This window comes from Condylura cristata, unplaced genomic scaffold, assembly GCF_000260355.1.
Source record: "Condylura cristata isolate star-nosed mole 26May11 unplaced genomic scaffold, ConCri1.0 scaffold00030, whole genome shotgun sequence".
Taxonomy (NCBI): Eukaryota; Metazoa; Chordata; class Mammalia; order Eulipotyphla; family Talpidae; genus Condylura; species Condylura cristata.
In genome coordinates, this window is record NW_004567131.1 from 26055893 (window position 1) to 26083640 (window position 27748).

Below are 27748 nucleotides of genomic sequence, written 5' to 3' on the forward strand. Positions count from 1 at the left end.
AAAAAAAAAAAAAGTAGCATCCAGGATTGGTGTAATTTGGTTCTACTCTGGTATAACTGTGAGGCTTAATGGATATCTGCAATTTGCCATAGCAGCTATTAAATAAGTATGCAAAGCATTAACTGTATACCCACGAAGATTTGTTTTGTTTTTTTAAGATTTATTTTTATCCATGCATTCAAGAAACTGGGATGTAGACCAGAGGTGCAGGGGGGTGAGGAGATATACCAGAGACAGAGTGGGGAGCAGAACAGGTGGATCTACTGAGGGGAGCAGTGGACGAGACAGGCTGTAGCAGTTATAGCACTAAAACTTAACCCCTAGGCCATGAGGGAGGCCCTAACGTGGTTGGTTTTCAATATTTCTACTTTCTCGGTATTTGTGTGAATAATTTGTCTTCTGACCTTCATGGAGGGTGACTCCAGCACCTGACATCTGGGTGGAACACTGTGTGACATTCTCATCAAAACCCCCACAGGGTCCTGAAAAGGAGACTGTGTAATCTCAAAAATGCCTCCATCTCTGTTTAAGAGCTCTGTGCTGAGATGCTTCCATCGTTGTTGACATAAGCCTTATTTTGTTATACTAAGTTATACCAAAAGGATAAAAAAATCTTAGAGAAGAGTATTTCTACAGGAAGTTTCTTATGTAAACACATCCTAACATCCTAGAAATTCTTTTGTTTAATTACCTTCGCCTTTTCTCCTCAAGCAACATCTCAAAGTTAATTTAAAAATCCAAATACATCCTATATTTATTTCATTTGGGCATTAGTTGCCTTTTTTTTTTTTTATTGCCAGCATTTACATGAAATGATGAGTCCATGAATAGGGCACAGGGTAACTGAGATCCCGCTTCGACTCCCTACTCAGAGGCTGAACCGAGGTTGATCTTCCTGCCCAGCTGAACCAAATCAGTGTACTGCCCACTCATTATGTGAAAGTTAATTTGAAACTGGATATAAAGAACTAGACTTCGGCCCTCCCTAGTGACGCAGCAAGTTAAAGCACTGCACTGAGAATCTAAAGCCGCTTCCGCATGAGCTCGATTCCCGCTTTCCCCGGCGGTGACCCACATGGCGCGGCAGACCTTTCCTGACCCGCCCGCTGCTCCCCTCAGCAGTGTACTTCATGGATCTGCCTGTTCTGCTCCCCACTCTGTCTCTGGTGAAGCCTCTCGCTGCCCCTAGCCTCTGGCCTGTACCCCAGTTCTGCATGCACAAATAAATCTTTAAAAAAAAAAAAAAAGAACTAGACTTCACCGGCAATCATAAAAGAAAAAGACTGAGTTTCTAAACAATTTATTTTGTCGTCTCCTCAAAAGATGTCCAAATACTCAATGTCTTTTCAATATTGGCTCATATGAGGATCCTTTAATGGAATTACCCCAGCCATTTGCCCTGAAGGGAAAGAGCCTCTGAAAGACTCTGTGGACAGTCTAAAGAAAAGTGTGGAAAATTGCTACCTTAAAAGGGGAGATGGGTACAAATAAACCAGAAGTAGAAAAGACAACAAGGTAAGAGTAAAGTGGGGGTAGGGTAGAGAGTGACAGCTCATTCAGGAAATGGGTGAAAAAGAAATTGACAAATATTGTGTCATTGACGAGCATATTCTATGGGCAAGGCAGCCACAGATGAGTATTTCCAATTATTAGCAATCCATGCAGTCTTACGTATATGCGATTCGTTTACGAGTACTGTAGGCAGTTGATTCAATCCCCATTCTTTTTTTCAAGGTAAGCTTGCCTCCTTTGCCTGTTTAGTTGCATCCTGTACTTTAAAGTTACACTTCTTGATGCTGTGTGATTCAGCTTCAGTTTGGTGAGAGGAACAACCACAAAGAGGGTGCACACTGCTCTTTGTGGGTGAAGCTGAAGTTCAGGCTTTGTACTTGCAGAGAAATGGCTTTTGGAAATAACCACGAGTGAATGCCTTCTGCAGCAGGTTATGATGGGGTGGGAGATTCTGAAGCCCCGGGTATTTGTCAGGGATCCTGTTTTCTGCATTCAGCCAGCAGCGTGCTGTTTGCCTCTGGCTCCTGTCAGAGCTGGTGGACACTTGAACCCCCTAAGGACTTAAGTCCTATGAATACAGCAGTGCTAAGCGGCATTGAGCTGTTAAGTTTACACACACACCACTTGCCCACACTTCACCACAAACCCCGACTTGAGAAACAGATGCCAAATAAAATGAGATAAAGAAGGGAGATTTAAAAAAAAAAAAAAGGAAAAAAAAACTCCTGAATTCAAGGATTCCTATAAATAATTGGAAAATGAGCCCATTGGCTAAATCACTGAGCTTTGAAATAGTAGAATTTTTTTTTTAAAGATTTATTTATTTGTGCATACAGAACTGGGGTACAGGCCAGAGGCTCGGGGGTGGTGAGAGGTTTCACCAGAGACAGAGTGGGGAACAGAACAGGCAGATCAACGAAGTACACTGCTGAGGGGAGCAGCGGGCGGGTCAGAAGAGGTCTGCCACCATGTGGTCACCTCCGGGGCAGTTGGGAATCGAACTCATGTGGAGGCGGCTTTAGATTCTCAGTGCTGTGCTTTAACCCACTGCGCCACCAGGGAGGGCCTGAAATATTAATATTTTAACTAATGTGTTGTTTCTGCTGTCACTTTAATCCTGAGCAAGTTGTGTTCAGACCAAATCATATGGCAAGACTTCATTTAGACTAGACAGAAGCAGAACAGGATGGTCAAGGTTACTGCAAACCAGGTGCTCAGAAAAAGGAGCCGATGGTGAGCTAGAGACCCCTGAGAAATATTTAGAAGATCCAGTTTTGCAGCAGATGGTGACCAATGAATGGATGCTGGCATGAAAGGAGACAAAGAAGAAAACAGGGACAGTACCCTAGACTCAAGCATGACCCCTTCAACCCCACCTATGCTGCTGCATGTGACACAAATTCGCTTTATTGTTCAGCTGGGCCACATTCCCCGTGCATGTAGCCAGCATTTCTTTATCCTCTGTGTGCTGCTGGCATTCTCGTGTTGTTAAGTTGTTTCCACACCTGGCCATTGTGAATCGAGTTGCAATAAACACAAGGCTGCATATGTCCAGGGAAGTGATATTTTTAAGGAATATATTTGCTGTTTCTATCCAGCTGCCCCCAAATCTTACATATTCAGAAGCGATGAGAAAAGGGAAGCGGCTGTGACTGAAAGCCTCATTTCCCATTTTGCAAGTTCCTTTATTATTAACTTCAGGTTCTCCAGTTCCCACTTGTACAATAATAAATTGACTTTTGAGTTCTGCAGCTTTGCGCAAACTGACTTGACTAAGAACTTTCACAACAGGAAAAAAGTCACTATAATAAAGTTAAAATCAAAATCACCAGGCAACTATAGATCAGAGACATTCTGTAGGGGAGGAAGAGGGAGAAAGCCCAGGACAGGAGTGGGAAGAGCACGAGGGACTATGTGGACTACGACGATGGTGCACAGGCTGACTGGCCGGTGGGGATTTCACAGGGAAACCATGCATTGTACAAAAATGAAGGATGTTGTAATGAATATATTTTAAAATTTTTAAAAATAAAATTTTTTTAAAGAGGAAAGAAAATTCTGACCTAGTCGCAACTAGTCTCTTTTAAGAACTTCCTCCCTCTAGTCTCCAGCTCAGATTGACTTTGTGTTTTTTTGCATTTTCATTAAAACAAAAACACAGAGGCTAATATCCAGGGTATGTGAAAAGTTCACATAGTTCAACAATAAAAAAACAAACAAGCAACTAAGTTAGTAAACAAACAGGCAGCAGATCTGAACTGACAATTCGCCAAAGAGGCTATTCAGAAGGTCAATAGAGAGTGAAAATGTGCATTATCATTCCAGTAGAGAGATAAAAAAGACCACAAGATACCCTCCAAGATCTATAAGAATGGCTCACATTAAAAAGACCCTCCAACAAGTACTAAAGAGAGTGCAGGAAAAATAGAATCCCATTAATGTAAACTGCTACAACCATTAGCAACTACATTTACCATTAAAAATTAAAAATAGGCCCTCCCTGGTGGCACAACGGGTAAGGACACAGCACTGCAACTGGCGAGTTCATGCGAGTTCGATCCACTGCCACCCAGGTGACCCACATGGCGTGGCAGACCTCTCCCGACCCGCCGGCTTCTCCCCTCAGCAGTGTACTTCGCCAGTGGGCCTGTTCTGCTCCCCGCTCTGTCCATGGTGAAGCCTCTCATCCCCCCCTGCAGCTCTGGCCTGTACCCTAGTTCTGCATGCACAAATAAATAAATCTAAAAAAAATTAAAATAGTATGTGGACCACATCGTTTAACTAGTTCCCAATCTTGTTTGTTTTCTTTTGATTGTGAGCAGTGGGAAGAAGGGTGGGTTTACCTCTGGCTGGTGTTCACCAGCTCCGGGACAGCGCTAGGCCGACATGCAATGCTGCCTCGTTTATCTCATGCAGGTACATCTCTCCCCAGAGAAAATTCGCAGCCCGTGGTGATGAACGCTGGCTCATCTGATCTTTTCATATTTTATTCTAGAATTTTTACTTGAACAACAAAGGAAAAAAAGAAAGCAAGGAGGCAAATGAGAAAATGAATGCTAAAAACAAAGAATCCTTACTTGAGGTAAGTTTGGCTTTGCTGAGTAGAAGAAAAAGGGTGACTTTTTATATATTATTTGCTTCTCAGACAATGAGAAATTCTGAGAAACACTGAAATTTTAACTTAGGATTTTAAAGTCAAGTTATTAAATTATAGCATTGTGTTAAACTCAGTCAGTTGTAAAAAATATGTATGGCTTTGGACAATATGTTTTGCATTTCATGAAGTTGGATTTCATGAAGTTGTAATTCTTGACTAAAAGACAAATCTGTACAAAATATGCCTGCTAACACTTTGGATATCCCATTAGTGATCCTTGAAAGTCAGATCCAGAGATTTCCAGATCTCATGGTTCCCACCATCCTTGCTGCATCCATATGGTGGGAAAATGAGGTTGGAGTTGGAGAAGAGATGCCAGGTAGGACAAGCCCAGTTTCCTGGATTGTACTGCAGTATTGCAGCGGTCCTGGGAGGTGCAGAGGACAGAGTGCTGTCACCACAGGGGCCTCAAAGCCCGCTCCAGGCACCTGTTCCAGAAACTCATCTGAGCACCAGTCACTCCAGCAGCAAGGAGATTCAGGTTCTGAAAGCAGTAAGGGAGAGAAACAGAAAGGGAACACAGCCCCATTTTCAGTCAATGCTATCTCTACTGGGGACTGGTAATGATATATACAATTGCCTGAATAGTTGTCTTTTCAAAGCCGAAAGAAAATGCAAAGCACATTATACTGTGAAAAGTCTAGTTGGCCAGAAAATCTGCTTGAGTTTCAAAGATGACTGACAAGACGACAGGTCATAGTTATTAAATGTGAGGAACTCTGAAGGGGTGGGAGTATGTGGAATGCGAACAGAAATGCATCCCAGCTCCACGTTAAAAGTTATTCTATACTTTTGAGACTGAGTGAAATGAAGATGAAAGGTGTAAGAAAGCAAAAATTGTGTCTGAGAATTTAACAGAAAGGAGCAAAGTATGTCATTTCAGTGTACCGTATTTTGAAAGAAAAGAAATGTATTAAGAATTATATAACACAATGCAAATTCTGACATTTGAAAATCTCACCTAGAAAATATACTTTGGCACCCTCTTTTTTTGATATTATAATATTAATAATTGCCTTCTCCATTTTTGATAAGAAAACCATCCCAAGAATAAATTAACTTATACATTATGTATACAATTTATATTATAATTTTTTATGTATGATGATGCCATTTTTTTTACTTGCAAGAAGAGTGATAATTTGTCTATTTACCAGTAGCCTTTATCTAGTATTTACTTTTACAACATGCTGAGGAAATACAACTTCAGGCTACTATTAATCCATTTTTTCAAATGAAAGAAATTTAGAGACTTGCCTATGGTCACAGAGCTAGGTGGTCAGGAAGCCTTGAAGTCTCAGTCGGAAAGAAGCCCTACTCAGCTGTCACCACATTCTTTCTCTTTTGGCACTTAACTTGAATTATAGAGAAAGATGACTTTCAACTTAAAGGCTAACTTGCCACCATTTGCTTAAATGTGAAGAAAGTATACATTTTATTTTTCATATGTTTTATAATCGGAATCTCAATTTTAGGAAAGTTTCTGTGGGACATCTGTCATTGTGCCGGAACTTGAAGGCGCTCTTTATCTGAAAGAAGATGGAAAGAAATCGTGGAAGAGGCGTTATTTTCTTCTCAGGGCTTCTGGAATTTATTATGTGCCAAAAGGAAAGACTAAGGTCAGCAACAAACAAACAAAAAATGAAACACATTAGCAAAAAAGCATTGCTTGAAAGAGAACCTAATGAAACCCTCAGGCAGCAGAATGATGGGACAAGAACATTTTCATGCATAGATAGGAATAAGCTTTTCAGGCAAATCCTCAATTTAGCAATAGCTATGCAAATATAAACAGGAATGCCCCTTCAGATGTCAGTTCCACTTTTGGCAATCTATCCCACAAAAATATTTGCTCAGTTATTTTTGTAACAGAAGAATACTGAGATAACCTCGAGTCTTCTGTGTAGAATAGTTACATACATAATTGCACCTCTAGAATGGAATGTTAATAGCTATAAAATGATGTCATATATTCATGCCTATGTGACAACCTAGAAAGAGCCCTGGATACAATGTTCAGAAAAGAATAAGTTCATGCAATAGTATTTATAGTAAAATCACTTTCACATTTTTTAAATTGGATATGTAGATGTATACATGTAGGCAGGTAGATTTGTCTACACATAGTGCATCAGTTTTACCAGAAAATATGTGCAAGAGTATTACCAAATATTTCTTCTGGAAAAAGAGAGAAGTAAAAAAGGGGGATAATGAAGGGAGATTGTCATTTGATTATGTGTGTACGTACACTGTTTCTTAACATTAGGATGAGGAGGCAATCATTTTGTAGTTAAAACTTTGAAAATCCAGAAGAAAATACCTTCCGAGGGAAAATAATGAATATAAAGGAATACTTGTACACTAAGGTGGGACGGTTCTGCCCTTTACTCTGTATTCACTAACTAGGTAAAACATTATAGAATGTGAGGGAGAAAAAAAGAGTAATGGGACAAATTTGTAATTGAAGTGTAAACAAATGCGTAGATTAGCGGTCTTCCCAGTGCATATCTGCAGGGAGGAGAGGCTCGTTTCCATAGCAACGCCTCCAGCTCTAAGGAGAAAAGCATAAAAGGATCCTTTTTCTCGGAAAGAAGCGCATGAAGTGTGTACTAATTTACTGAGCATCGAGTTTGCCTCTTGTTATTCATCCTGAGGGGGGACTTCTTACATGCTCAATCGTGAAATCCATCACTGACTTAGAATGACAAGAGCCAAGATGAAATTTCTGATTAGATGCTCAGTCACCTTTCTCGCCTGCACCAGCACTGGTGACGCAGCTCACCAGTCTCTGCACTGGAGGATAAACTTTGTTTCTGGGTCTGTGACTTGCTGTTTTGCTTTGGGTGTGCATTTTTCTCTCTTAAACTGCAGACTAGGCTTTTAGAAAACTGCATGGAAGATACTTAAATAAGTTATTTAAAATTTAATATTTTTCTGCTAAACTGTCATCCTTGCTTGTGCCATTGAGAGCAGTCTTAGAAAAATATTAACCACCAAATCTGGTAAGGTTGTTTTCTTCCTTTTTCAGACATCTCGGGATCTGGCATGTTTTATACAGTTTGAAAATGTCAACATTTACTATGGGATTCAGTGCAAAATGAAATATAAAGCACCAACTGACTACTGCTTTGTTTTAAAGGTATGGCTTAGTAAGAGGTCCTTAATTTAAATTGTAAGCAATCTGAGCTAACACTCTCTTTTAAGGTTAAAAAAATGTTAAATATTAGTAGTTATTCATAAAAATAACAATAATTTTTTAAACTAAAATTGGAAAAGGGAAAACACTTCTACCCATTTGGATCATTTCCCCCAATATCTGTCTGCATTTATTCATCCTTCTGAAAATAAGAGCTCTTCATTTTGAACAAATGTGATTTATAATTTTATTAATAATATTGAGGGAGTTTCTCAGTTCTTTATTTATTACAGTGAACTCTCACTCCACCATAAGTGTTTAGAAATTAGGAACTTGATGAGATTTCTTAGAAAAATACAGAATAGAAAAATTAGGGGGGAAATTCTAAAAAAATATGACCAGGTCTTGAATCTTTTTAAAGTGTGTTTTATTATGAGGATTCACCAGAGACAGAATGGGGAGCACAACAGGCAGATCTATGAAATACACTACTGAGGAAAGCAGTGGGTGGGTCAGGAGAGGTCTGCCACATCATGTGTCCAAGTCGGGGATCGAACTTGCACTGAAGAAGCTGCAGCTCGCTTGCAGTGATGTGCTTTAATCCTCTGGGCCACGAGGGAAGGCCCTGGGCAGCTCTTTTAGAAGGCTAAAAAGAGAGCTTTCAGCTCATCTGAGGCCTAATTATTCTCCTGCAATCATCCCTAAAACACGTGGTGTAAAGAGAGTGCTGAGACTGCCCCATGGAGGCTGGAGTGGATGAACCAGGTCTGTTCACCTGCATCGCGGTCACCAGAGGAGCCATTGCTAGGTCTTGCATTTAAGAGGCCTTGTCTCTGCTGTATGCTCAGAAGCCATTGTATGTATTGGAAGAATCATATGTTCCTCTAGTTGGATGAATACCGTACTAGAGAGAGATGGTCTGCTGTGCTGTTGACGTGGAAACCTTGACACACAGACGCTGCTTTGTACATGTAATCACAAGCACATGGAAAGAGTCTGCATCCGGGACCCTGGCTCTCACACCCTGTGTCGCAAAAGACAAACAGCCAAAAAAAGTTTAACAAGCAAGCCCTAAGCAATAATGGCAACTTTTTTTTTTAAAGATTTATTTATTTGTGCATACAGAACTGGGGTACAGGCCAGAGGTCAGGGGCGGCGAGAGGCTTCACCAGAGACAGAGTGGGGAGCAGAACAGGCAGATCGACAAAGCACACTGCTGAGGGGAGCAGCGGGCGGGTCAGGAGAGGTCTGCCGCGCCATGTGGCCACCTCCGGGGCAGGCGGAAATCGAACTCATGCAGAAGTGGCTTTAGCTTCTCAGTGCTGTGCTTTAACCCGCTGCGCCACCAGGGAGGGCCGATAATGGCAACTTTTTGATGTCTCAGAAAGAAAGATATAAACAAGACCAAGAAGCCCATTTCAAGTTAGGGAGCTGTGCTTCTGGGGCTGAAAGACAAGAATTTGGGGTTGGTTTTGCAGTATTTGCCTTTGAAGGACATGCTGCAGTATTTGTGGGAGGTCACACTCCTTCCAGGAAACGGCCTCAGCTACTTTTCATTAATAGGAACTTTAATGTAATAAATCCTTCTTTGCTTATCTGAGCTGGTAGGCAATTCCATTGTGGGGCCTTTTAGAGGATTAATATTGGGGTAGCAACTGCAAAAGTAAAATCTAATATTCAGGACTTAGGAGCTGAGTGGCAATCCCGGCGAAAAGCGCAGCTGCCATTCTAAAGTGTTTGCCGCCATCTGCTGGCTGCGAGTGGAAAACCACAGGTCTGGTGCAGGAGCAGCAGCCCCCCACCCCACCCCCCGGAGTGCTCATTCTGGGAGAGAGGAGACCCCCACGGTACCTAAACAAATACTAGAAACGGACCTTTCCTCCAGTGATGCTGATGAAAATTCTGAGGACTGAAGAACCTAAATAAAGGGAAAGGTCTAGTGAAAGAGAAACGTATGAAAGCAGCTTGTGATCAATTAGCTCCAAAAGCCAAAAGGAAGAATTCTTCATAATTTCCAAAATTTTCTGTGTTATCTCCCCCCCCACACACACACACACTATTATACTTCTCTGTAATAGATTATGAGAAAGACCATGCAAATTCACATGGCACACGGCTTGGGGCCTGGACTTGGCTCCTGCCCTTCCCCTTAGGGCCTTAAGACTTCCCTCTGAATGGGAAATCTTATTTCCTTCAACAATTCTTTCCACCTCTGGACTGGAATGCGTACGATGCTCTAGACCATGTGCTAATAAGCTTCAGGGTCTTGAAGAGTGAAAGACAGACCTGGTTCCCACTCACACGGTACTCACACTCTAACAGAAAGAGAGACGTAAAACAGGACATGTGAGAGCCATGAGGATTGAGAAGGAAGACTTGGTGGTAACTGTGTGTCTCTCTGCTTTGTACCTGCCCATATCACTTATCTCTTTGACTCCAGAAGGCACATACTGCCCAGAAGGCAGCCTCCAAACTAAGGCCTCTTGAGAACAGACGAAAATTTATTTTCTCTTGAACATGCATCTAGAGGCCAAATGCCCCAGTTAAGTAGAAGGTAACAGTCCAGAAAGAAGGAAACCCTGAATCCCTGGGAGCAAAAATAACCCTATGTCTGGAAGGTCCCAAAAGCATGAATTCTGTGAAATAGGAATTACATCCATCAATAAGTTCCCTTATTTGATAAATAAATGATTCTAAATTTTTGTGATAGAGACATGATATGAAGGCTTTCAAAAGTTAGAAAAGCTGAAACAAAAATTTATTCTTGATAATATAAGTGCTTATGTTATCACCTCACAGATTTTTTAAATCCTTTCCAATGTTGCCCATTTTTTAAAAGTACCCCTCTTCCTAATCCTAAATTTTTGGTTTTTGTTTGTTTTAAATATTTATTTATTTGTGCATACAGAACTGGGGTACAGGCCAGAGGTGCAGGGGTGGTGAGAGGACACACCAGAGACAGAGAGGGGAGCAGAACAGGCAGATCAGATCGCGAGACCCAGAGGGGAGCAGAACAGGCAGATCAACAAAGTACACTGCTGAGGGGAGCAGCGGGCTGGTCAGGAGAGGTCTGCCGTGCCATGTGGTCACCTCTGGGGCAGGCGGGAATCGAACTCATGTGGAAGTGGCTTTTACTTCTTGGTGCTGTGCTTTAACCCGCTGCGCCACCAGGGAGGGCCCTTAATCCTAAATTTTTTAACATTCATCTAAAGCCAAAATGACCTCTAATCCATTCATCTTTGTCATCACTTCATGAATCACATATATTGTTATCATTTTAAATTTTTTGAAAGGTGTTAATAAAGGAAGAGCTTATAAATGGTTTGTGTAAATGACTTTTCTAGCATCCCCAAATTCAGAAGGAGTCCCAGTATATCAAGTATCTCTGCTGTGATGATGCGAGAACGCTAAACCAGTGGATTGCAGGAATTAGGATCGCCAAGGTGAGAGGCATTTAGACTCGCTGTATCTTGAACTTGCCAGACAGCTTCTTGAGGTGGGACCAAACTTGTGCTACTGAGAAACAGGTGACCCGTTCTAAATGGGTCAGTTCTGCAGATACTATTTCATTTATTTGCCCACTGGGTTTCATTAGTAAGTGCGAATGGATCTCTCAGATGGCCTGAGAATCACAAATTTACTTCCACATAAGACTTCGCTGATACTCAGCCACAGAGTGTGTGATATGTTACATAAAGACATACAATCAGAATCAAGTGACAGAAGACTTCCTCCCATGTCGAGGTAAAAGTATTTACTAACTGCTAATATGGAAATTTATTCCATACATGAAAAAAATTGTTACTTTTTTATTGCAATACTTGGACTTAAAAAATACTTTTTCATCCTCAATATAAATATTGCACTTGAATACGGAATTTGGGATAAATGACTTCCTTTCTTCTTTTGTGTTCCCTCCCAAGTATGGAAAGACCCTCTATGACAACTACCAGCGGGCAGTGGCGAAGGCTGGACTCTCTGCCCGCTGGACAAACCAGGGCACCGGCAACACAGCTCCACCAGCTGCTCCCGCAGGTAACAAGGAGAAATGCTGGCACTTGCCCAGGCTCATCCAACACATCTTATCAAAACCGAACCGTGTACCCAGTGCATTTCCTTTCTGATAGGCAGGCTCAAGAGATCCCCCTACACACACACACCCCTAAATTGCTTTCTTTATAAGTGACTGTTAGCCAAACTCCCATCACTTTTTTTATGTTATGCTTGTGGATAACTAATGAGGACCAGTGTAGGGTGAGTGACTACGGAGTTTTGTCTCATCAGAGTAGAAGTTGCATTTGTCCAAGGCTCCATCAGACCCCGCAGGCTGCCCACACTGAAGATAAGCCCATTCCTGGCATTTTTGCCTCAGTAATATTAGGACAGAGCCTGGTACCCAACCCTGGACATCACATTCATTTATTTACTTTTAAAGATTTATTTATTTATTTATTTATTTATGCATAAAGAACTGGGATACAGGCCATAGATGTAGGGGTGGTGAGAGGATTCCCCAGATACAGAATGGGGAGCAGAACAGGTAGCTCGATCAAGTACACTGCTGAGCGGACAAGTCAGGAGAGGTCTGCTGCACCATGTGGGTCACCTCCGGGGCCAGGGATAGAACTTGCACTGCAGAGGCTAAGGCTAGTTTGCAGTGCTGCACCCTAGCACGTTGCACCACCAGGGAGGGCCTCGACATCATATTTATAGACAAGGTAGCAGCTGCTTGTTTGTGTTTTTAAGGGGGAAGACAGGATGTTGAGGGATGGACTGAGCGCTTCAAGATGTTGCATACATATTGCTTCTGGTTCTCACATCCGGGGCAGGCGGGAATCGAACTCATGAGGAAGTGGCTTTAGATTCTCAGTGCTGTGCTTTAACCCGCTGCGCCACCAGGGAGGGCCTGCTTGTTTGTGTTTTTAAGGGGGAAGACAGGATGTTGAGGGATGGACTGAGCGCTTCAAGATGTTGCATACATATTGCTTCTGGTTCTCACATCAGCTCTGCAAAGGGTAGATTGTCAGCCCCACTCCACAGTGAGGCCGCTGAAGAGGCAGAAGCGGCGTGACGTGACTGAGCTGTGATACAAAGACACCGTCTTGGCGATACATAATGACTGAAGGGATTGGAACTGCTTATGGCAGAGTAACTCTGGTCCCTATTTCCCAGAGTTAAGTGTTGGACTAGTTAACCATTTCTGCTGCAAAGTCGAAACCAGCTTGAACGCGTGGCAGGTGCCTTACGGTAGCTTGGATACAACATTCCACAATAGTTTGCACTGGCTACATCCTCTCTGGTTGCTCCGGGAGTGGAGAGTCCTGGACATGATTACGCCAAGCTGTGTTCTGGCACAATTTTTAATTCTTTCATGTCTTCCATAGGTTTATTTTTGCCTTTGTCCTCCAGTAGACACTAAAGTCTCCAAAGGACAAAGACCATATCTAATTCCATGTTGTATGCTCAGAGTTCTCAGCCTGGTCTGCAGTAAACATCTGTTGTATGAGTCAGTAAAGGCTGCTGAGAATGATTAGAAGTGGGTCTTCACTGACCCTCAGTGTGATCTTAATTCTGCTGGTCTCCAGCCTGGTAAGGAAACACCACCTGGTGGTATTGGGTTGTGTAGTTTCCCCTTCCCAAGGTGGGGCCACACTGGGATGAGGCGTCCCTGAGACTGGTGTGTAGATCCCTCCCGGGCATGAGTGCCCTTTCCAGTAAAGACTCCTGGTCTCTGCCTGCAGATACTGCAGTTCTGGGGCTCACTCGTTGAGTTGATTTGGCTGAACTCTAGGACCCCTTTCTTTTCTGAATAACTCACAATCTTTCTTTGCAGCATTTTTCTCTGACATTTGGGTCACTAGCTTTAAGCAAATAGTTCTCTTTCTTACCACAGTTTCTGATTAACTGTTCTAGTTACTTTTCACAAGCATCCTCCTACATTTCAGCAAGCCATTGCATCAGCTCTTTTGTTATGAGCTGACCTGTTTTTAGAACAATCAGGACACCTTGAAGATATCAGCTGCTTCCAGAATGAAGCAACTGGTATTCTGCACCGTCACCCACATAGGTGACACCACCTGGCTCTGAACGTAGCTGTTGGGAGAGTTTGGATCTGTGGTCAGCAACTAGGAAGAGCCACTTCCAGTCAGGCTTTCAGTGAGCTCTCCCTGCTGTTCAGGGGCCACTCAGACCATTCCGGTCATGGCCGCTCTCTGAGACAGTGGAGACTCCAGCTGGCCCCACTTCCTGACACAGCTTCCAAAAATTGCAATTTCCAGAGTGAAAGGAGTGTCTTTATTACATGACTAATGGTGAGCTCCTGGCGAGCTCCTGACAGCTTTAGGATGGGGGCTGGCCACCAGGAAGACCAAGTGCATGACTCCAAAGGTGCAACTTTCACTTCCCCCCAACCCCCACAAATGGCACAATGGGTTGAAGTGCAGCACTACAGAGCTAGCCTCAGCTGCTTCAGCACAAGTTCCGACCCTGGCCCCAGAGTGCACCAGACCTCTCCTGATCTGCCTGCTGCTCCCCTCAGCAGTGTACTTCATCAATCTGCCTGTTCTATCCCCACTCTGTCTCTGATGAATCCTCTCACCTCCTGCACCTCTGGCCTGTACCCCAGTTCTGTATGCATAAATAAGTAAATATTAAAAAAAAAAAAGAAAGAAAGAAAGAAAGAAAGAAAAGAAAATTGCAACTTTCAGCTGCTTGCCCACCCAGGAGGAGATGGGGCTTGTCAGTCACAGAAGATTTAATCATATGTATAGGCAATGAAACCCCAATAATAACTCTAGACACCAAGACTCAGAGCAGCACCCTCGTTGGTGAACACACAGGGGTGCCGTATGGTGATGCACCCTGACTCCATAGGAAGAGGACTCGGAGCCCCACCCCAGGGCCTTCCCAGACTAGGCTCCGTACTAGAGAAGCGTCCTCAGGACTGCGCCCTCCTCTCCAGAATTTCTGAGGGCCAGAGAGAGCCGCAGGCACAGCTTCTTCTGAATCTCTCAAAACCATGAAACCTCAATTAGTCTCGGACCTATGGGGAAAGGGCAACTTCAAAAGCAAGAAAATAAAATAGTGCATAACCGGCTTCTGTTGGGGAAAAATCTCTAATTCCAGGATTGATGAGGGTTTGCCAGTCCCCTCTGGCTACTGTTTCTGTGGCCAGAATACAAGTGTTGAGAATGTTCCCATGTTGTTTCTGTACTCTGCACCACATGAAGTTGCATACACACATGACAGAGAAATCTCACCAGTAGGAATTACCTTTCGAGTTTATTTTCATGGTTTATTCTTCCAATCACTAAATGTTTTCTAGACGCAGAGCTGCTAGTTAATCCGGAGCTGCTGTGGCTTTGAGAAAGCATCCCCTCCCCCGAGTCTTTGCTCAGTCTTCCAGAGTACTGCCCTGGCTTATGGATTTTTCATAAGGTCTGGGTTCCATCTATGCCTGCTATCCCTTCTGTTTTGGACAGATCAACTTTTTTATTTTCAAAGTAAAAATATAAAGTAACTCAGGAATTTGAAGATGCCTAGTTCACTCTTCATGTCTCTCTTCCTCCTTCTCAGGGCATAAAACAGGCACCACCCAGGCCAATGGACAGATTCCCCAGGCCACCAGGTCTGTGAATGCTGGTCTGCAAGAGGCTCAGAGACTCGCGGAAACAACTAAGGTGAGGCCAGAGAGGTAACAGCATCACTCCGTCACCTGCCCCCTGTCAGCTCATGGTCTAAACACCACAGTGTTCTAGACATGGCTCTTTTAAAAAGAGAATATGCGGTTCTAACAAGATGTTGCTATAGTGTCATCTAGTGATTTCACTTACTTGCTTTTTTTTTTTTTTGCCTTAAAGTTACATTGGCTAGCCTTGAAAGCTGAAGACACTGTTAGCATGCTGCTTGAGAAAATTACCTTTACAGGAATATTTGTTTAAATTTTCTCTCTGGTAATCAGAGTAGGACAGTTTAACCCACATATTTGGAGATGCGGTTGGGACGTCCCTTCCCCACTCTCTGCCACTGAGGGCAGAGGATGGAGCAAAACCATGTGAGAATTGCTTAAGCAGTTTTCATTTAGCTGCCTTTACTATGACTAAAATGATGGTCTTGGTATAGTCAAGTGATTTTAGTATTTTCTCAAAGTGACATGAGTATTAAGCCCTTACTTCGGATTTTTACTTATTTTTGCTGAATAAATTAAAGCAGTTACTTAGTAAGAAGTTCCATATTCAATGCCACCAGATTAGAAGGCTACCCTGGAACATGTGCATGTTATATGCATCAGCTTCTACATGCATACATCAGGATGGGGAGAAGACCATACATCTAAAAATAATAGCCATTGAAGATTCTTTTTTTTTTTAAAGATTTATTTATTTGTACATACAGAACTGGGGTACAGGCCAGAGGCTCAGGGGTGGCGAGAGGGACAGAGACAGAGTGGGGAGCAGAACAGGCAGATCGACGAAGCACACTGCGGAGGGTAACAGCGGGCGGGTCAGGAGAGGTCTGCCACGCCATGTGGTCACCTCCGGGGCAGGCAGGAATCGAACTCATGTGGAAGTGGCTTTAGCTTCTTAGTGCTGTGCTTTAACCTGCTGCGCCACCAGGGAGGGCCCCGAAGACTCTTTTAAATTAACATAAAAATTGTAGCCAAAATTGTAATTCAGATACTAGCCCAGTTAGCAATATCTAAGCTGACTATGGATAAATTCCATTAAATATTTCCCATGTGAGGAGCCTCACAGTGGTGCACTGGATTTAGCACAGCACTATGAAGCTATTGGAGCCACTACAACACAAGTTCAATCCCCAGACAGGGGGACGACCCACATGGCGCAGCAGACCTCTCCTGATCTGCCTGCTGCTCCCCTCAGCTGTGTACTTCAGCCAATCTGCCTGGTCTGCTCCCCACTTTGAATCCTCTCAGTCCCACAACTCTATCCTGTACTCCAGTTCTGTATGTATAAAGAAATAAATTTTTTTAAAATATTTCCGATATGTGATTCAAAAGAACCTTCAACAATTTAGAACGTCAGTAATCTTTCATTGTCATTGTTTCCTATACTAAACTTTTTATAATTTTTGGAAACCACTGTAGATCTTTAAAAGGTGTGCTTCTCTAATATTTATCTTCTCAAGTCTGTGCTTTGAAGTCTGACAATTTCATCAGAGTACTTTTCACTATTATTATTATTGTTGTCCTGAGTTCTCTTTTTGTGTGTGATTTATGTGCCAACTGAAAAGAAACATTTTTAAATGCTGAAAGCAATACAAGGTTCCCAGAATAGAAATCACTTAACTGTGTATGAACACCAGTGAAAAAAAAATTTTTTTTAATATATCACTAGTTTACTGCATAACCTAAATACACTAGAACTCAATCATAAGACTTTATTAGAAAAAAAAAGATTTCTAAATTTAGAAGGGAAAAGGTTATTAAGCAAAGAAGAAACAGGAACGCCTGATAAAATGCAAATTGCAATGATAATTATCACTAAAAGGAGAAGATTCAAGTCAGCTGCCTGAAATTCCTGAGGAAGTTGCATGAGATAAATATAATTCCTTCTTTTCTGTTCCACTGTTGGCACAGGAAGAACTGAGCCATCATAGCATTTGGCTGGGTTCGTTTTCTGGGGTCTGCCTACCGCACATGTTGTGATTCAGCATTTCAAACCCACTCACTTATTTATCTCATTTGATCAAGACACCGATATTCATAGGGGTCCCGATGCTCACCTTATACCGGATCAGCCAACTGACGTAGTCTTTTTTTTTAATACTAGCACATTTTGACTTTTTAAAATTTATTTATGCATACAAGATTTGGGGTACATGCCAGAGGGGTGTGGGGGAAGGGTGAGAGGATTCTCCAGAGACAGAGTGGGGAGCAGAACAGGCAGATCTACTGAAATACACTGCAAGGGGGGAGCAGTGGGCAAGACAGGAGATGTCTGCTATGGTAGGTGGGTCACCCCCCTGGCCAGAGATGGAACTCCTGTGGTAGTGGCTGCGGACAGCTTCATGACCCCGCGTTTTAACGCATCACACCACCAGGGAGGCCCCTCAGCTAACTGGCCTTTGCACAAGTCAGCAAAGACCAATCTGAGACAATAGCCCAGGTGCGCAGGTTCCTGTGAACGCCAAAGACAGCAAAGCTGAGTCCACAGTCCTGGTTTGCAGCGAGAAGGCCGAAAACACGGACGCAGAACAGTTCTGGGCCAGGAAAGATGTTTGTGCCCACATTCTCACAAGGTTACCTTAGTCAGGAGAAAACTAGCTCCAATTTCTTTTGCCTTTTATCTGCTTTGTGTTAATCCACCCAGGAGGTTTAAGCCACCGATGTGGGGAAGCTCGGGGCCTCTGCCTCTAAGGGAGTGGCCCTGAGCCTGTCAGCCTCCACCTGACAGCCGAGCTTAGCCAGACCCAGAACGATGACATGAGGCATATGCTGAGGATCTTGGTGGCCTGTCTTGGAAACCAAGGTGGGGTCAGGGAGCCATTTTGCTTCCAGTCTCCGGCTGACTGATGGTTAAGATGGAGGCAACTCCCACTACTGTTGACCTCTAGAGCTCTTTTGTTTTTGTTTTGTTTTTTTTTTAAGATTTATTTATTTGTACATACAGAACTGGGGTACAGGCCAGAGGCTGAGGGTGGCCAGAGGCTTCACCAGAGACAGTGGGGAGCAGAACAGGCAGATCAACGAAGTACACTGCTGAGAAGCAGCAGGTGGGTCAGGAGAGGTCTGCCACGCCATGTGGTCACCTCCGGGACAGGCGGGGATCGAACTCATGTGGAAGTGGCTTTAGCTTCCCAGTGCTGTGCTTTAACCCGCTGCGCCACCAGGGAGGGCCTCTAGAGCTCTCTTAAAAACATCAGTAACTCCAGAGTAAGGTGGTTCCAGATGCATAGAATGTAATCTAAATAGAATAATCACCTTCTTGGACAGGGCGGCGTCTTGCATTTACAGAAGAGCGGGGATTCGCCTCCCCAATTCTCCCCTCAGCCCCAATGTTAGCCGCCATTTGAGTCATCCTGTACCAGAGTGAAGAAGTGAGACTCCACCTTGGAGTCTCAGGGGTGCACAACCTAAATCGGCAGGGTCGCGTGAGTCCATGTAAATGGCATCCCCACGGTGGCTGTGATGTTAAGAACGACGCTGTTGTTGCTTCGTTTAAGGACAAGAAGCCAGCCCTTGGAAACGACAGCCCAGGAGCTCTCGGGGTGCACCGGCCGCCAAAGTCTAGCCTGCCTCCACCTCCTCCCGTGCGGCGGTCTTCAGACGTGGGCGGCAGCCCGGTGGCTCCCCACAAGCCCCAGGACCCTGGCAGCGGCTTCCCTCCCCCGCCCGAAGACGTCCTGCCGCCGCCTCCGCCCCTGCCCCCTCTGGAGGAGGACGAGATGCCTCCACCGCCCCCCCATTTTAACGACGAACCGCCGGACTTCGTGCCTCCGCCACCGCCGTTTGCAGGGGATGAAGAGTCTTCATTGCCGCCGCCGCCGCCGCCCCCACCTGCCTTTGACCCCACGTCCTCAAAAGCGACCCCCATTGTCGCCAAAAAGCGTCCCGTTCCTCCAAAGAGGCAAGAGAACCCAGGGCCACCCAGCGGGGCAGGGAGCGGGGAGCAGGATTTCATGTCAGATCTCATGAAAGCTTTGCAAAAGAAGAGAGGCAACGTGTCCTAACTGGGGATCCAGAAGCCCTTGTGCGTTAGGAGTTATTTATTTCTAACCGCAAGCATTTCTGGTCCTTTATTTTGGTGACATCTTGTTCATTTTAGGTTAAATGTTGAAATTTTGGGACAAAAATATGAGATCTCACGGTTGGAGTTCACATTCATAATCATTAGAAACCTCTAGGGTTTGCCTTTAAATGTACATATCTTTCCTAAGACTTTCCACTTGAGTAGAATGTCTTTCCTTCCAGGTTAACAAAATGAGATTTTGTGTTTCTTTCTATTACGGCTGAAAGCATCAAACACCGTTTTACAACAGATTTCTGTAAATATCATTGTCTGTGTAGGAACAGCAACACTATCTGAAGACATGCTTGATTTAAAAAAAAAAAATCCTGTGTCTTCTCAAGTTTCTTGATTTTAGACATTTTCCAGCACTACCTCTATGACCTTCAAAATCTTTCAGAAAAATTAGAAGAGGGAAAAAAGCAGGAGAGGCAGTGTGTGTGTTCAGTTCACCAATCATTGCTTGATTATCCACTGGAATGGTGGACAACCACTGTTTGTGCCTTGGGTTTTTTAGTAGTTGAATAATACAATATTTAGGGGGAAATGTTAGTTTTCGGGTACTTGATTATCACATGGCAATAGAAACCCTATAAATTAAAAGTTAGAGACAGAAAAAGCAACCATCTCTAGAAGACCATACGCAATGTGTGGCACTATCCATGTTAATTAAGCTTATTACTCCAGTCTCCCCTAGTCTAAGGTCTAGTCAGCTTGATCTACCAGGTACTAAGAGGACTGTGTTAAAGTTTCCTTCTATGGAAGTAGGTATGTCAGTCTCTTTTGTTCTGGAAAATTGTACTTTCTGTATTTTGACACTTCATTAAGTAAAATGTACATATATTCATGGTGAACTGAACTATATGTCACCGTATAACAGTTTTTACATTTTACATTCATACATCTACACCACATTTTTGTTTTCAGTTATTTGCCTGCCAAATTTCAATTTAATTCAAATTTAATTTCAACCTTTCTATGTCATTTTGGTCTAGGTCTGACTCTTGTAAACAAATACAGTACAAGTAAAAATTAATTTACTTGTACCATGATTACATATTTGTATTTGTTTTTAACATCCTATTTTAAGCTTTCTATTAGTTTTTGAGGAAACTGTTATTGTGTACATTGTTAGAAATGTTAATTATAAACCTTTTTGGGGTTCAATTTGGCAGTACCTAAATATTTTCTATGCATAATTAGTGTATTAACTAATTCTACTAGCAGGATTCTACAAAATATATGTAAAGGAAACTATATTTATAAAGGGGGGGGGGACTTGAAATCCAAGTGGGTATCAGTATGTAAATGATTTCACAAAATATGACATTTTTGTACTATGGAATATTTTTAAACCATTAAAAATATGAATCTGTACATATTGATATTTAACATTAATAAATATAACTAGGCATGGCAGACCTCTCCTACTGGCCTGCTGCTCCCCTCAGCAGTGTACTTCATAGATCTGCCTGTTCTGCTCCCCGCTCTGGCTTTGGTGAATCCTCTTACGGCTCCTGTACCTCACCTGTACCCCAGTTCTGTATGCATAAATAAATAAATCTTTAAAAAAAATTTCTAGGATCATATCAAAAAGAAGCCAACACGTGTAAAACCCCAAGGGCCAAATACGGCACAATTTATACGTCATAAATGTAATAACTCCATCATAAATGTTATAACTCCAGTGGTGTAAAATGTGCTTAAATTCAAGAATTCACAATGATGAGTTGTTCTCCGTTGAGTTCCTCAAGTTAAGATGAGCAGCTGACTTTAAGGTCTTTAGCCCAAGAAGGCGTAGGTGAGGAGTAGCCAGCTTTCTCAGCTGTAGGGTGCTTCTGGAAAGGCTGCTGAAGAACTTGCTGGAGAAGATGGACCTGATAAATCAATGAAATTGATAAATACAGATTTCCTGTCTCGGTTGCTAAAACATGGAAAATTTTACATTTGTTTGACAATGTTTAAACATGTTTTATCAAAACTTTGGCCGCGGCAGTTATTTAAACTTCCACTTGTATCACCAAAAATTCCTGAAATACTACTACTATGTTAACCTCTGTGTATGAACATGTGCAGTATCATAAAGATGCATTCATATCCTGATAATTTTAAGATTGCTTCATAACATTAAGAGCTATTGGGCCTCCCTGGTGGCGCAACGGGTTAAAGCACAGCACTGAGAAGCTAAAGCCACTTCCGCATGAGTTTGATTCCTACCTGCCCCGGAGGTGACCACATGGCATGGCAGACCTCTCCTGACCCCCGCTACTCCCCTCAGCAGTGTACTTTGTCGATCTGCCTGTTCTGTCCCCACTCTGTCCCTGGTGAATCCTCTCACCCTCCACATCTCTGGCCTGTACCCCAGTTCTGTACGCACAAATAAATAAATCTTAAAAAAAAAAGAGCTATTATTTCCTAAATGTTTACTAAAAAAAATAGTAATAATAAAAGGATGTTGATGATTTATAATATCTCCAAATCAAAGTCATGGGTTCCAACTCACATTCTTCCTCATCTAGAATTCTGCTCCTGGGGCCTCCCTGGGGGTGCGAGGGGTTAAAGCACAGCACTATGAAGCTGTCCACAGCCACTGCAGCACAAGTTTGATGCCCCCGTCAGAATGGTGACCCACATGGCACAGCAGACCTCTCCTGTCCCCCCAGCTGCTCTCCTCAACAGTGTATTTAGGTTAGTCCGCCTGTTCTACTCCCGTCTCTGGTGAATCCTCTCATCTTCTTTACCTTTGGCCTGTACCCCAGTTCTTATATGCATAAATAAATAAATCTTTAATTAAAAAAATAGAATTCTTTCAGGGCCCGCCCTGGTGGCGCAGCGGGTTAAAGCACAACACCGAGAGGCTAAAGCCACTTCCGCATGAGTTCGATTCCCGCCTGCCACATGGCGTGGCAGACCTCTCCTGGCCCGCCTGCTGCTCCCCTCAGCAGTGTACTTCATTGATCTGCCTGTTCTGCTCCCCACTCTGTCTCTGGTGAAGCCTCTCACCGCCCCTGCACCTCTGGCCTGTACCCCAGTTCTGTATGCATAAATAAATAAATCTTAAAAAAAAATAGAATTCTGCTCCATGGTAATAAATAGAGCCATCAGAGAACACACCTCTTACAGTAATCATTTTAGGGCCAAAATGAATAGATTTAGCACTGGCAAAGCACAGCTCCCCTGCCCACCAGGGACTATGCAGGATTACTCACTATTTCTTTCTCCTTTTCCTAATAAATTTGTCCTTTTAAAATATATTTTAAAAAAAATGCAGTTTGCCACTTCCTTGGGTATTACTAAGGAAAAATCTAGTTCTGAAAAAAGGGAAAAGTGGATATTTAATGAGAACCAAGAGACCAAAGAGAATATCTCACGGGACCACTAATGGCTTGTGCCGGCAGCCTGCAGCGCCCCGGCGTGGTGCTCTCACCTCCCCTCTGGAGCGTCTTCCCAGCCTTTTCCTTCATGTCCCTTCACTGAAGTGGCTGCACACTCACCTAGGCTCAGCCACAGGCTTACAGCTTCCCAGCTTGGTTTTTATACTTCTGTGCAATACCCCGCACAGAGGGCGTTTTCAAGAATGTTTTTTTTGTTTGTTTGTCTTGTACGTAATAGAAGAACTGGGGTGCACATCAGAGGTATAGGGGGTGAGAGGATTCACCAGAGACAAAGTAGGGTGCGGAGGAGATGGATCTACTGAAATCCACGCTGAGGGGAGAAGCCCCTGCAGTCAGCCCCCTGGGTTGAGAGTGGGGAATCCCCCAGTGGTGGTAGTGCTAAGACTTAACCCCTAGGTCACGAAGGCCCCTCAAGAATATTTGATATGTGAAGGTAAAACAAGGTGTGTGTGTAAAGGACTACAAGATCTTTGTTTTCCAGCGTGAGACTTAACCCATCGTTAACTTTCTAGGTCGCCCCCCTGGTAACCTGATAAAGTGGCACTGACTAGCATCCACCTGAGCTTACCCCGCTGCCCTTCCCTGCTGGCGGGGGCTGCAGGTTCCAGCCAACAAGGAACCTGAGGTCACCCCGCCCACCAGCTGTCCCCACCTCCAACTCTGGGCAAGTGAGACCGGAAGCTACCTGCGCCCCTCTGTCTTGTGAACTGAACGTGGAAGTTCACTTCGACCTTAGACAACTCCCAACCCTGCCGGCACTGCCTCCCAGCTCAAACAGAACTTTGAGGAAGGGAAGAAAACAAAGAAGGAACAAAAGATAGGGAAGGAAGGAGAAACAGATCAACCAGACAACTTAGTCAAATGTGTTTCCCAGCTTAGGCCACTTATCTAATCACTTACTCTCGCCAATGAAAACCCAGGGTTATCAGACTAGTTAAACTGCCGAAATTTAAAGTGAATGCAAGTTCCAAATCAGAACAGCAGGCCACCTCCAGTCAGTGGGGGGTGGCCCCACAGCACGCTGTCGGGAGGACTCCGAGTCTGTGGCCAGTGTTCACATTTGGGCAGGATCGTGGACACATCTCCTGGGACAAGCAGAGGGACAGCAGCCCCAGTGGGGAGCCAGCCCTCTCCCAAGATACACCACATGCCGCGCATTTTTAAATAACTGGTCATGGAATGCTGGAGACATGAAAGAAGATGTGAACTTCAATCACGTTGTTAAACGTAACCCTGGATAACATGATTTCGGATGCTTTCAGCTAGTGAGGTCTCCTTCACAGCCTGCTTCTTTTGCTTAATGCGTATATGCCACCCACCCATGCTGATGCCTGTAGACCTGGTTCTATCATCCTCACTGCTGTCAAGACTAACTTAGTAACCGCGGGTTGCTGGTGCCATAGACACCTGGTAGAAGCAAAAGCTAACTTCATCTGGAGAGCTGTCTCCTAAAATGGCTTCATTGCATTTGAGCAACTGAAATGCAAAATTCCGAAAGAGCAGAATCAGCTGCCCAGAATTTCAAATATTAGAAGTGATATGAGATATTAAAATTTTTAAATACATTAAAAATACCTCAGGAGCCCTCCCTGCTGGTGCAGCGGGTTAAAGCACAGCACTAAGAAGCTACAGCCACTTCAGCCTGAGTTCGATACCCGCCTGCCCTGGAGGTGACCCACATGGTGCGGCAGACCTCTCCTGACTCGCCCGCTGCTCCCCTCAGTCGGCCTGTTCTGCTCCCCACCCTGTCTCTGGTGAATCCTCTCACCACCCCTGCACCTCTAGCCTGCACCCCAGTTCTGTGTGCAAAAATAAATAAATCTTTAAAAAAAAAAAAACACCTCAGAAATTGATTCACTGATAAGCAAAATAAAATGAGATACCAAGCACAGAGAATGCTGAGAAGCTGTGCTGGCCTGTTCTGCATGTCTGCAAGCAAAGTAAGAGTTTGTAAGTGAATGCAAATGCACCCAGGACAGTCAGCCACCTTACCTCTGAAAAGTCATTCCTTTCTGCTTTTTGTACTGCAGATTCTGCCATCCAGTTCTTCAGGACATATCTAGGGTTGACAGCTTAGGCCAAGGTACAGAGCAGATCACAGAACAATAAGTTGTAAGTCAACACAGGCCAGATGAAATCACCACAGAAATTAGATAACCTTAAAGAACTTTGCAGGAAGACGCAGTTGAAAAGAAATGACCGGCATCATCATTCCATTTTGATTATTTGTAAATAATGCACAGTATGTATGATTTGATGTATACAGAAAAAACTTTTTAACCAACATTGTGTCACCTTGATATGGGAACTGGAGGTCAACCAAGGTCCCGTCACCATTACATAAAGAATAGAGTATTTTAAGTCAAGGAGAGTGAGGGTCCTGGAAGACATGGAGTTTTCATCTGAGTCCTGTGCCCTTCCCTAATCAAAGAAGCAATCACTGGTCCTCCTTTTATGATACAGAATTAGCTTGGGGTCTCATCCAAGTTTAAGTTTATCAGTAAACATGTCTTTCCCTGAGAATCTCAGCTTTACTCTCAGCACAAGAATGCGGCAACCCCCCCCCACCCCCGCCTCTCTCCTTGATACCCTGGGTTCCTTAACACAGGATAATTACCCCCACCCACCCCCCAGGTCCCTCACTTTATTCTTTAGAATTTACAGCCATTGTTTTTCCCTTACTAACCCAGCTGATGCTGTTTTGATGACTCATCCAGCTGTGAGGAACCCAGAGAGATGGGGGATTTTTCCCTGCACCCCAACAAGAGCTATCATTCTCTAAGGTAAAATTCTCCTGCTGAAATTAGAAAATCTCATATATGACACTTTACTCAACTAAAACATACTCACCTAGAATTACTCTATTTAAAAACAAAAAGTAAACAACAAAAACTCAGTTCCCTGAAGTAACTGATTCTTGTTTTCAATGCTGCTGCTTTCATATGAGAATCCTTAAAGAGAAGAAAATCAAAACAAGGACTTACTTGCCATCCTTTTCCTTCTTTCAGAATCTGAATCACTTGTGTTACTAAAAATGAGTAAAACAAAGGACAAGATGAACCCCAATTTCCCCAAGTTATTTTTGCTTCTAAGGATTAGAATTTTTCACAAGACAAATATTGAGAAAAAATTCAAAAGTCAGATTGAATCCATGTCTAATAGAAAATTGAGTTAGATTCTTATATGCAAAATAGCATCTTGCTTGATTTGTCTAAAAAAATTGAACTGTCTGATACCTTTCCTCATCTTAAATATAAATTTTCTTAAAAAATGTACTTTGGGCTCTCTCTGGTGGTGCAACGGGTTAAAGCACAGCACTATGAAGCAGCCATTGTAGCACGTTGACCCACATGGCGCGGCAGACCTCTCCTGACTGACCCACCCGCTGCTCCCCTCAGCAGTGTATTTCATTGACCTGCCTGTTCTGCTCCTGACTCTGTCTCTGGTAAATCCTCTCACACCACACTCCCCCACCCCCAAACCTGCACCTCTGACCTGTACCCTACTTCTGTGTGCATAGATAAATCTTTAGAAAAGAAAAAAATAATAATGTGACTTTTTCTGGATTAAACAGTGTCCTCATTTAAAGAGCCTTCAGTAGCCAGTAAATTGTGATGTGCCATGCTCCTGTGGTCTCTCTCTCCTTCGGCTGCCACTACCTACTTCTTTACTTTCATGTTTGTTGCTTTTGGTTCACTGTGAGTTGGGAAACAAAGCACTTCTCACAACTCTGTAGCTATGAAAATCAACACATAGTGAGCTGAGCAGCTCTCCTCCTGAGTTTCAGGGCTCAGGTTTGGGGTGCCTTCTAGCCTGGCAAATCATCAAATAAGCATCAGACATATTGATAAGTGAAAAAGCAGTTTAATAATCACATGACTACTTCCTGCAGACAGGGGAGAAACCCAAGGTGACTGAATAAGTAGCCCACATGGCTTCAGAAGCCATTTTTTATGCTTAGTCAAACACAGGAGATAGGACAGATGAAGTTCAACTAGAGAGTTTACCAGGGAAGGCACACTCGATAGCAGGAATGCAGATTTAGCACTGCAATTGAGGGATAAGGAAATTAGGTTTTCCAGGAAGGGGTCCTTGTAGAAAGAAGTTTTCATATAAGTATCCTTTTCAAAAGCAACCTCCACCAATCTCCAGAGCCCCTTTCATACAATCAAACTACCAAAATTATGTATTTTGGTGTGGTGGGAAGCTGTACTATCACCAGTTGAGGTGAACAGATCCATGTTCTCTGCATGGTGCTGTGTAATTATACATGCCTTGGTCATTACAATATACCCTGGGGTGGAAAAGAAATGCTTCGAAATGTAACAAGAATCTAAGAGGCAGATATTGCTAATGCCAGGTTACATAATAACAAAGCATTAGACCCTAGTGGGAAACAATTAGCTGGCCTCCTTACCTCTTCAGTCTCAAAAGGTACTGAGACACCCAGGCAGGAAAGAGTTCGTGCCTTGAAATCATCTTCAGTGCCCAGAATTGCTAAATGAAAATACAGTAATAGGCTGCTTGTTAAATAGTAATATTTGTTCGGTTTATTTTAAGTTCACCTTACTTTAAGCTCTTCTTTAATAATAAAAAGTAATATCAAAATTTTTTTTTTAAAGATTTATTTGTGCATACAGAACTGGGGTACAGGCCAGAGGCTCGGGGGTGAGGCTTTAGATTTTCGGAAGCGGCTTTAGATTTTCAGTGCTGTACTTTAACCCGCTGCGCCACCAGGGAGGGCCCAATATCAAATTTTTTAAATTTTTTTTTTTTTTTTTATTTGTGCATACAGAACTGG

General features: G+C 43.3%; 2 protein-coding genes across 3 annotated transcripts in view; one reads left to right on the plus strand and one right to left on the minus strand.

Moving 5' to 3' along the window:
* The window catches only part of APBB1IP (amyloid beta (A4) precursor protein-binding, family B, member 1 interacting protein), a 54289-nt gene extending 34677 nt beyond the window's left edge, over positions 1-19612 (plus strand). Inside the window, exons 8-14 of the mRNA XM_004691310.2 lie at positions 4508-4594; positions 6145-6288; positions 7698-7808; positions 11150-11248; positions 11729-11840; positions 15381-15484; positions 18990-19612. Coding sequence (XP_004691367.1) covers positions 4508-4594; positions 6145-6288; positions 7698-7808; positions 11150-11248; positions 11729-11840; positions 15381-15484; positions 18990-19496 — 1164 coding nt within the window. The 3' untranslated portion in view covers positions 19497-19612. The remainder of the gene's footprint in view (positions 1-4507; positions 4595-6144; positions 6289-7697; positions 7809-11149; positions 11249-11728; positions 11841-15380; positions 15485-18989) is intronic.
* Positions 19613-21071: 1459 nt separating this feature from the next.
* Positions 21072-27748, minus strand: part of LOC105854239 (selenoprotein O) — a 23092-nt gene continuing 16415 nt past the window's right edge. The window contains exons 16-19 of one of the 2 annotated variants that reach the window (XM_012731431.1): positions 27365-27444; positions 25932-25975; positions 24940-25019; positions 21072-21429 (exon numbers count right to left, since the gene is read on the minus strand). In XM_012731431.1, the coding sequence (XP_012586885.1) occupies positions 21307-21429; positions 24940-25019; positions 25932-25975; positions 27365-27444 (327 nt within the window). In that variant the 3' untranslated portion in view covers positions 21072-21306. Of the gene's footprint in view, positions 21430-24939; positions 25020-25606; positions 25899-25931; positions 25976-27364; positions 27445-27748 lie in introns of those variants that run through there. The other variant, XM_012731432.1, reaches the window with a different exon arrangement.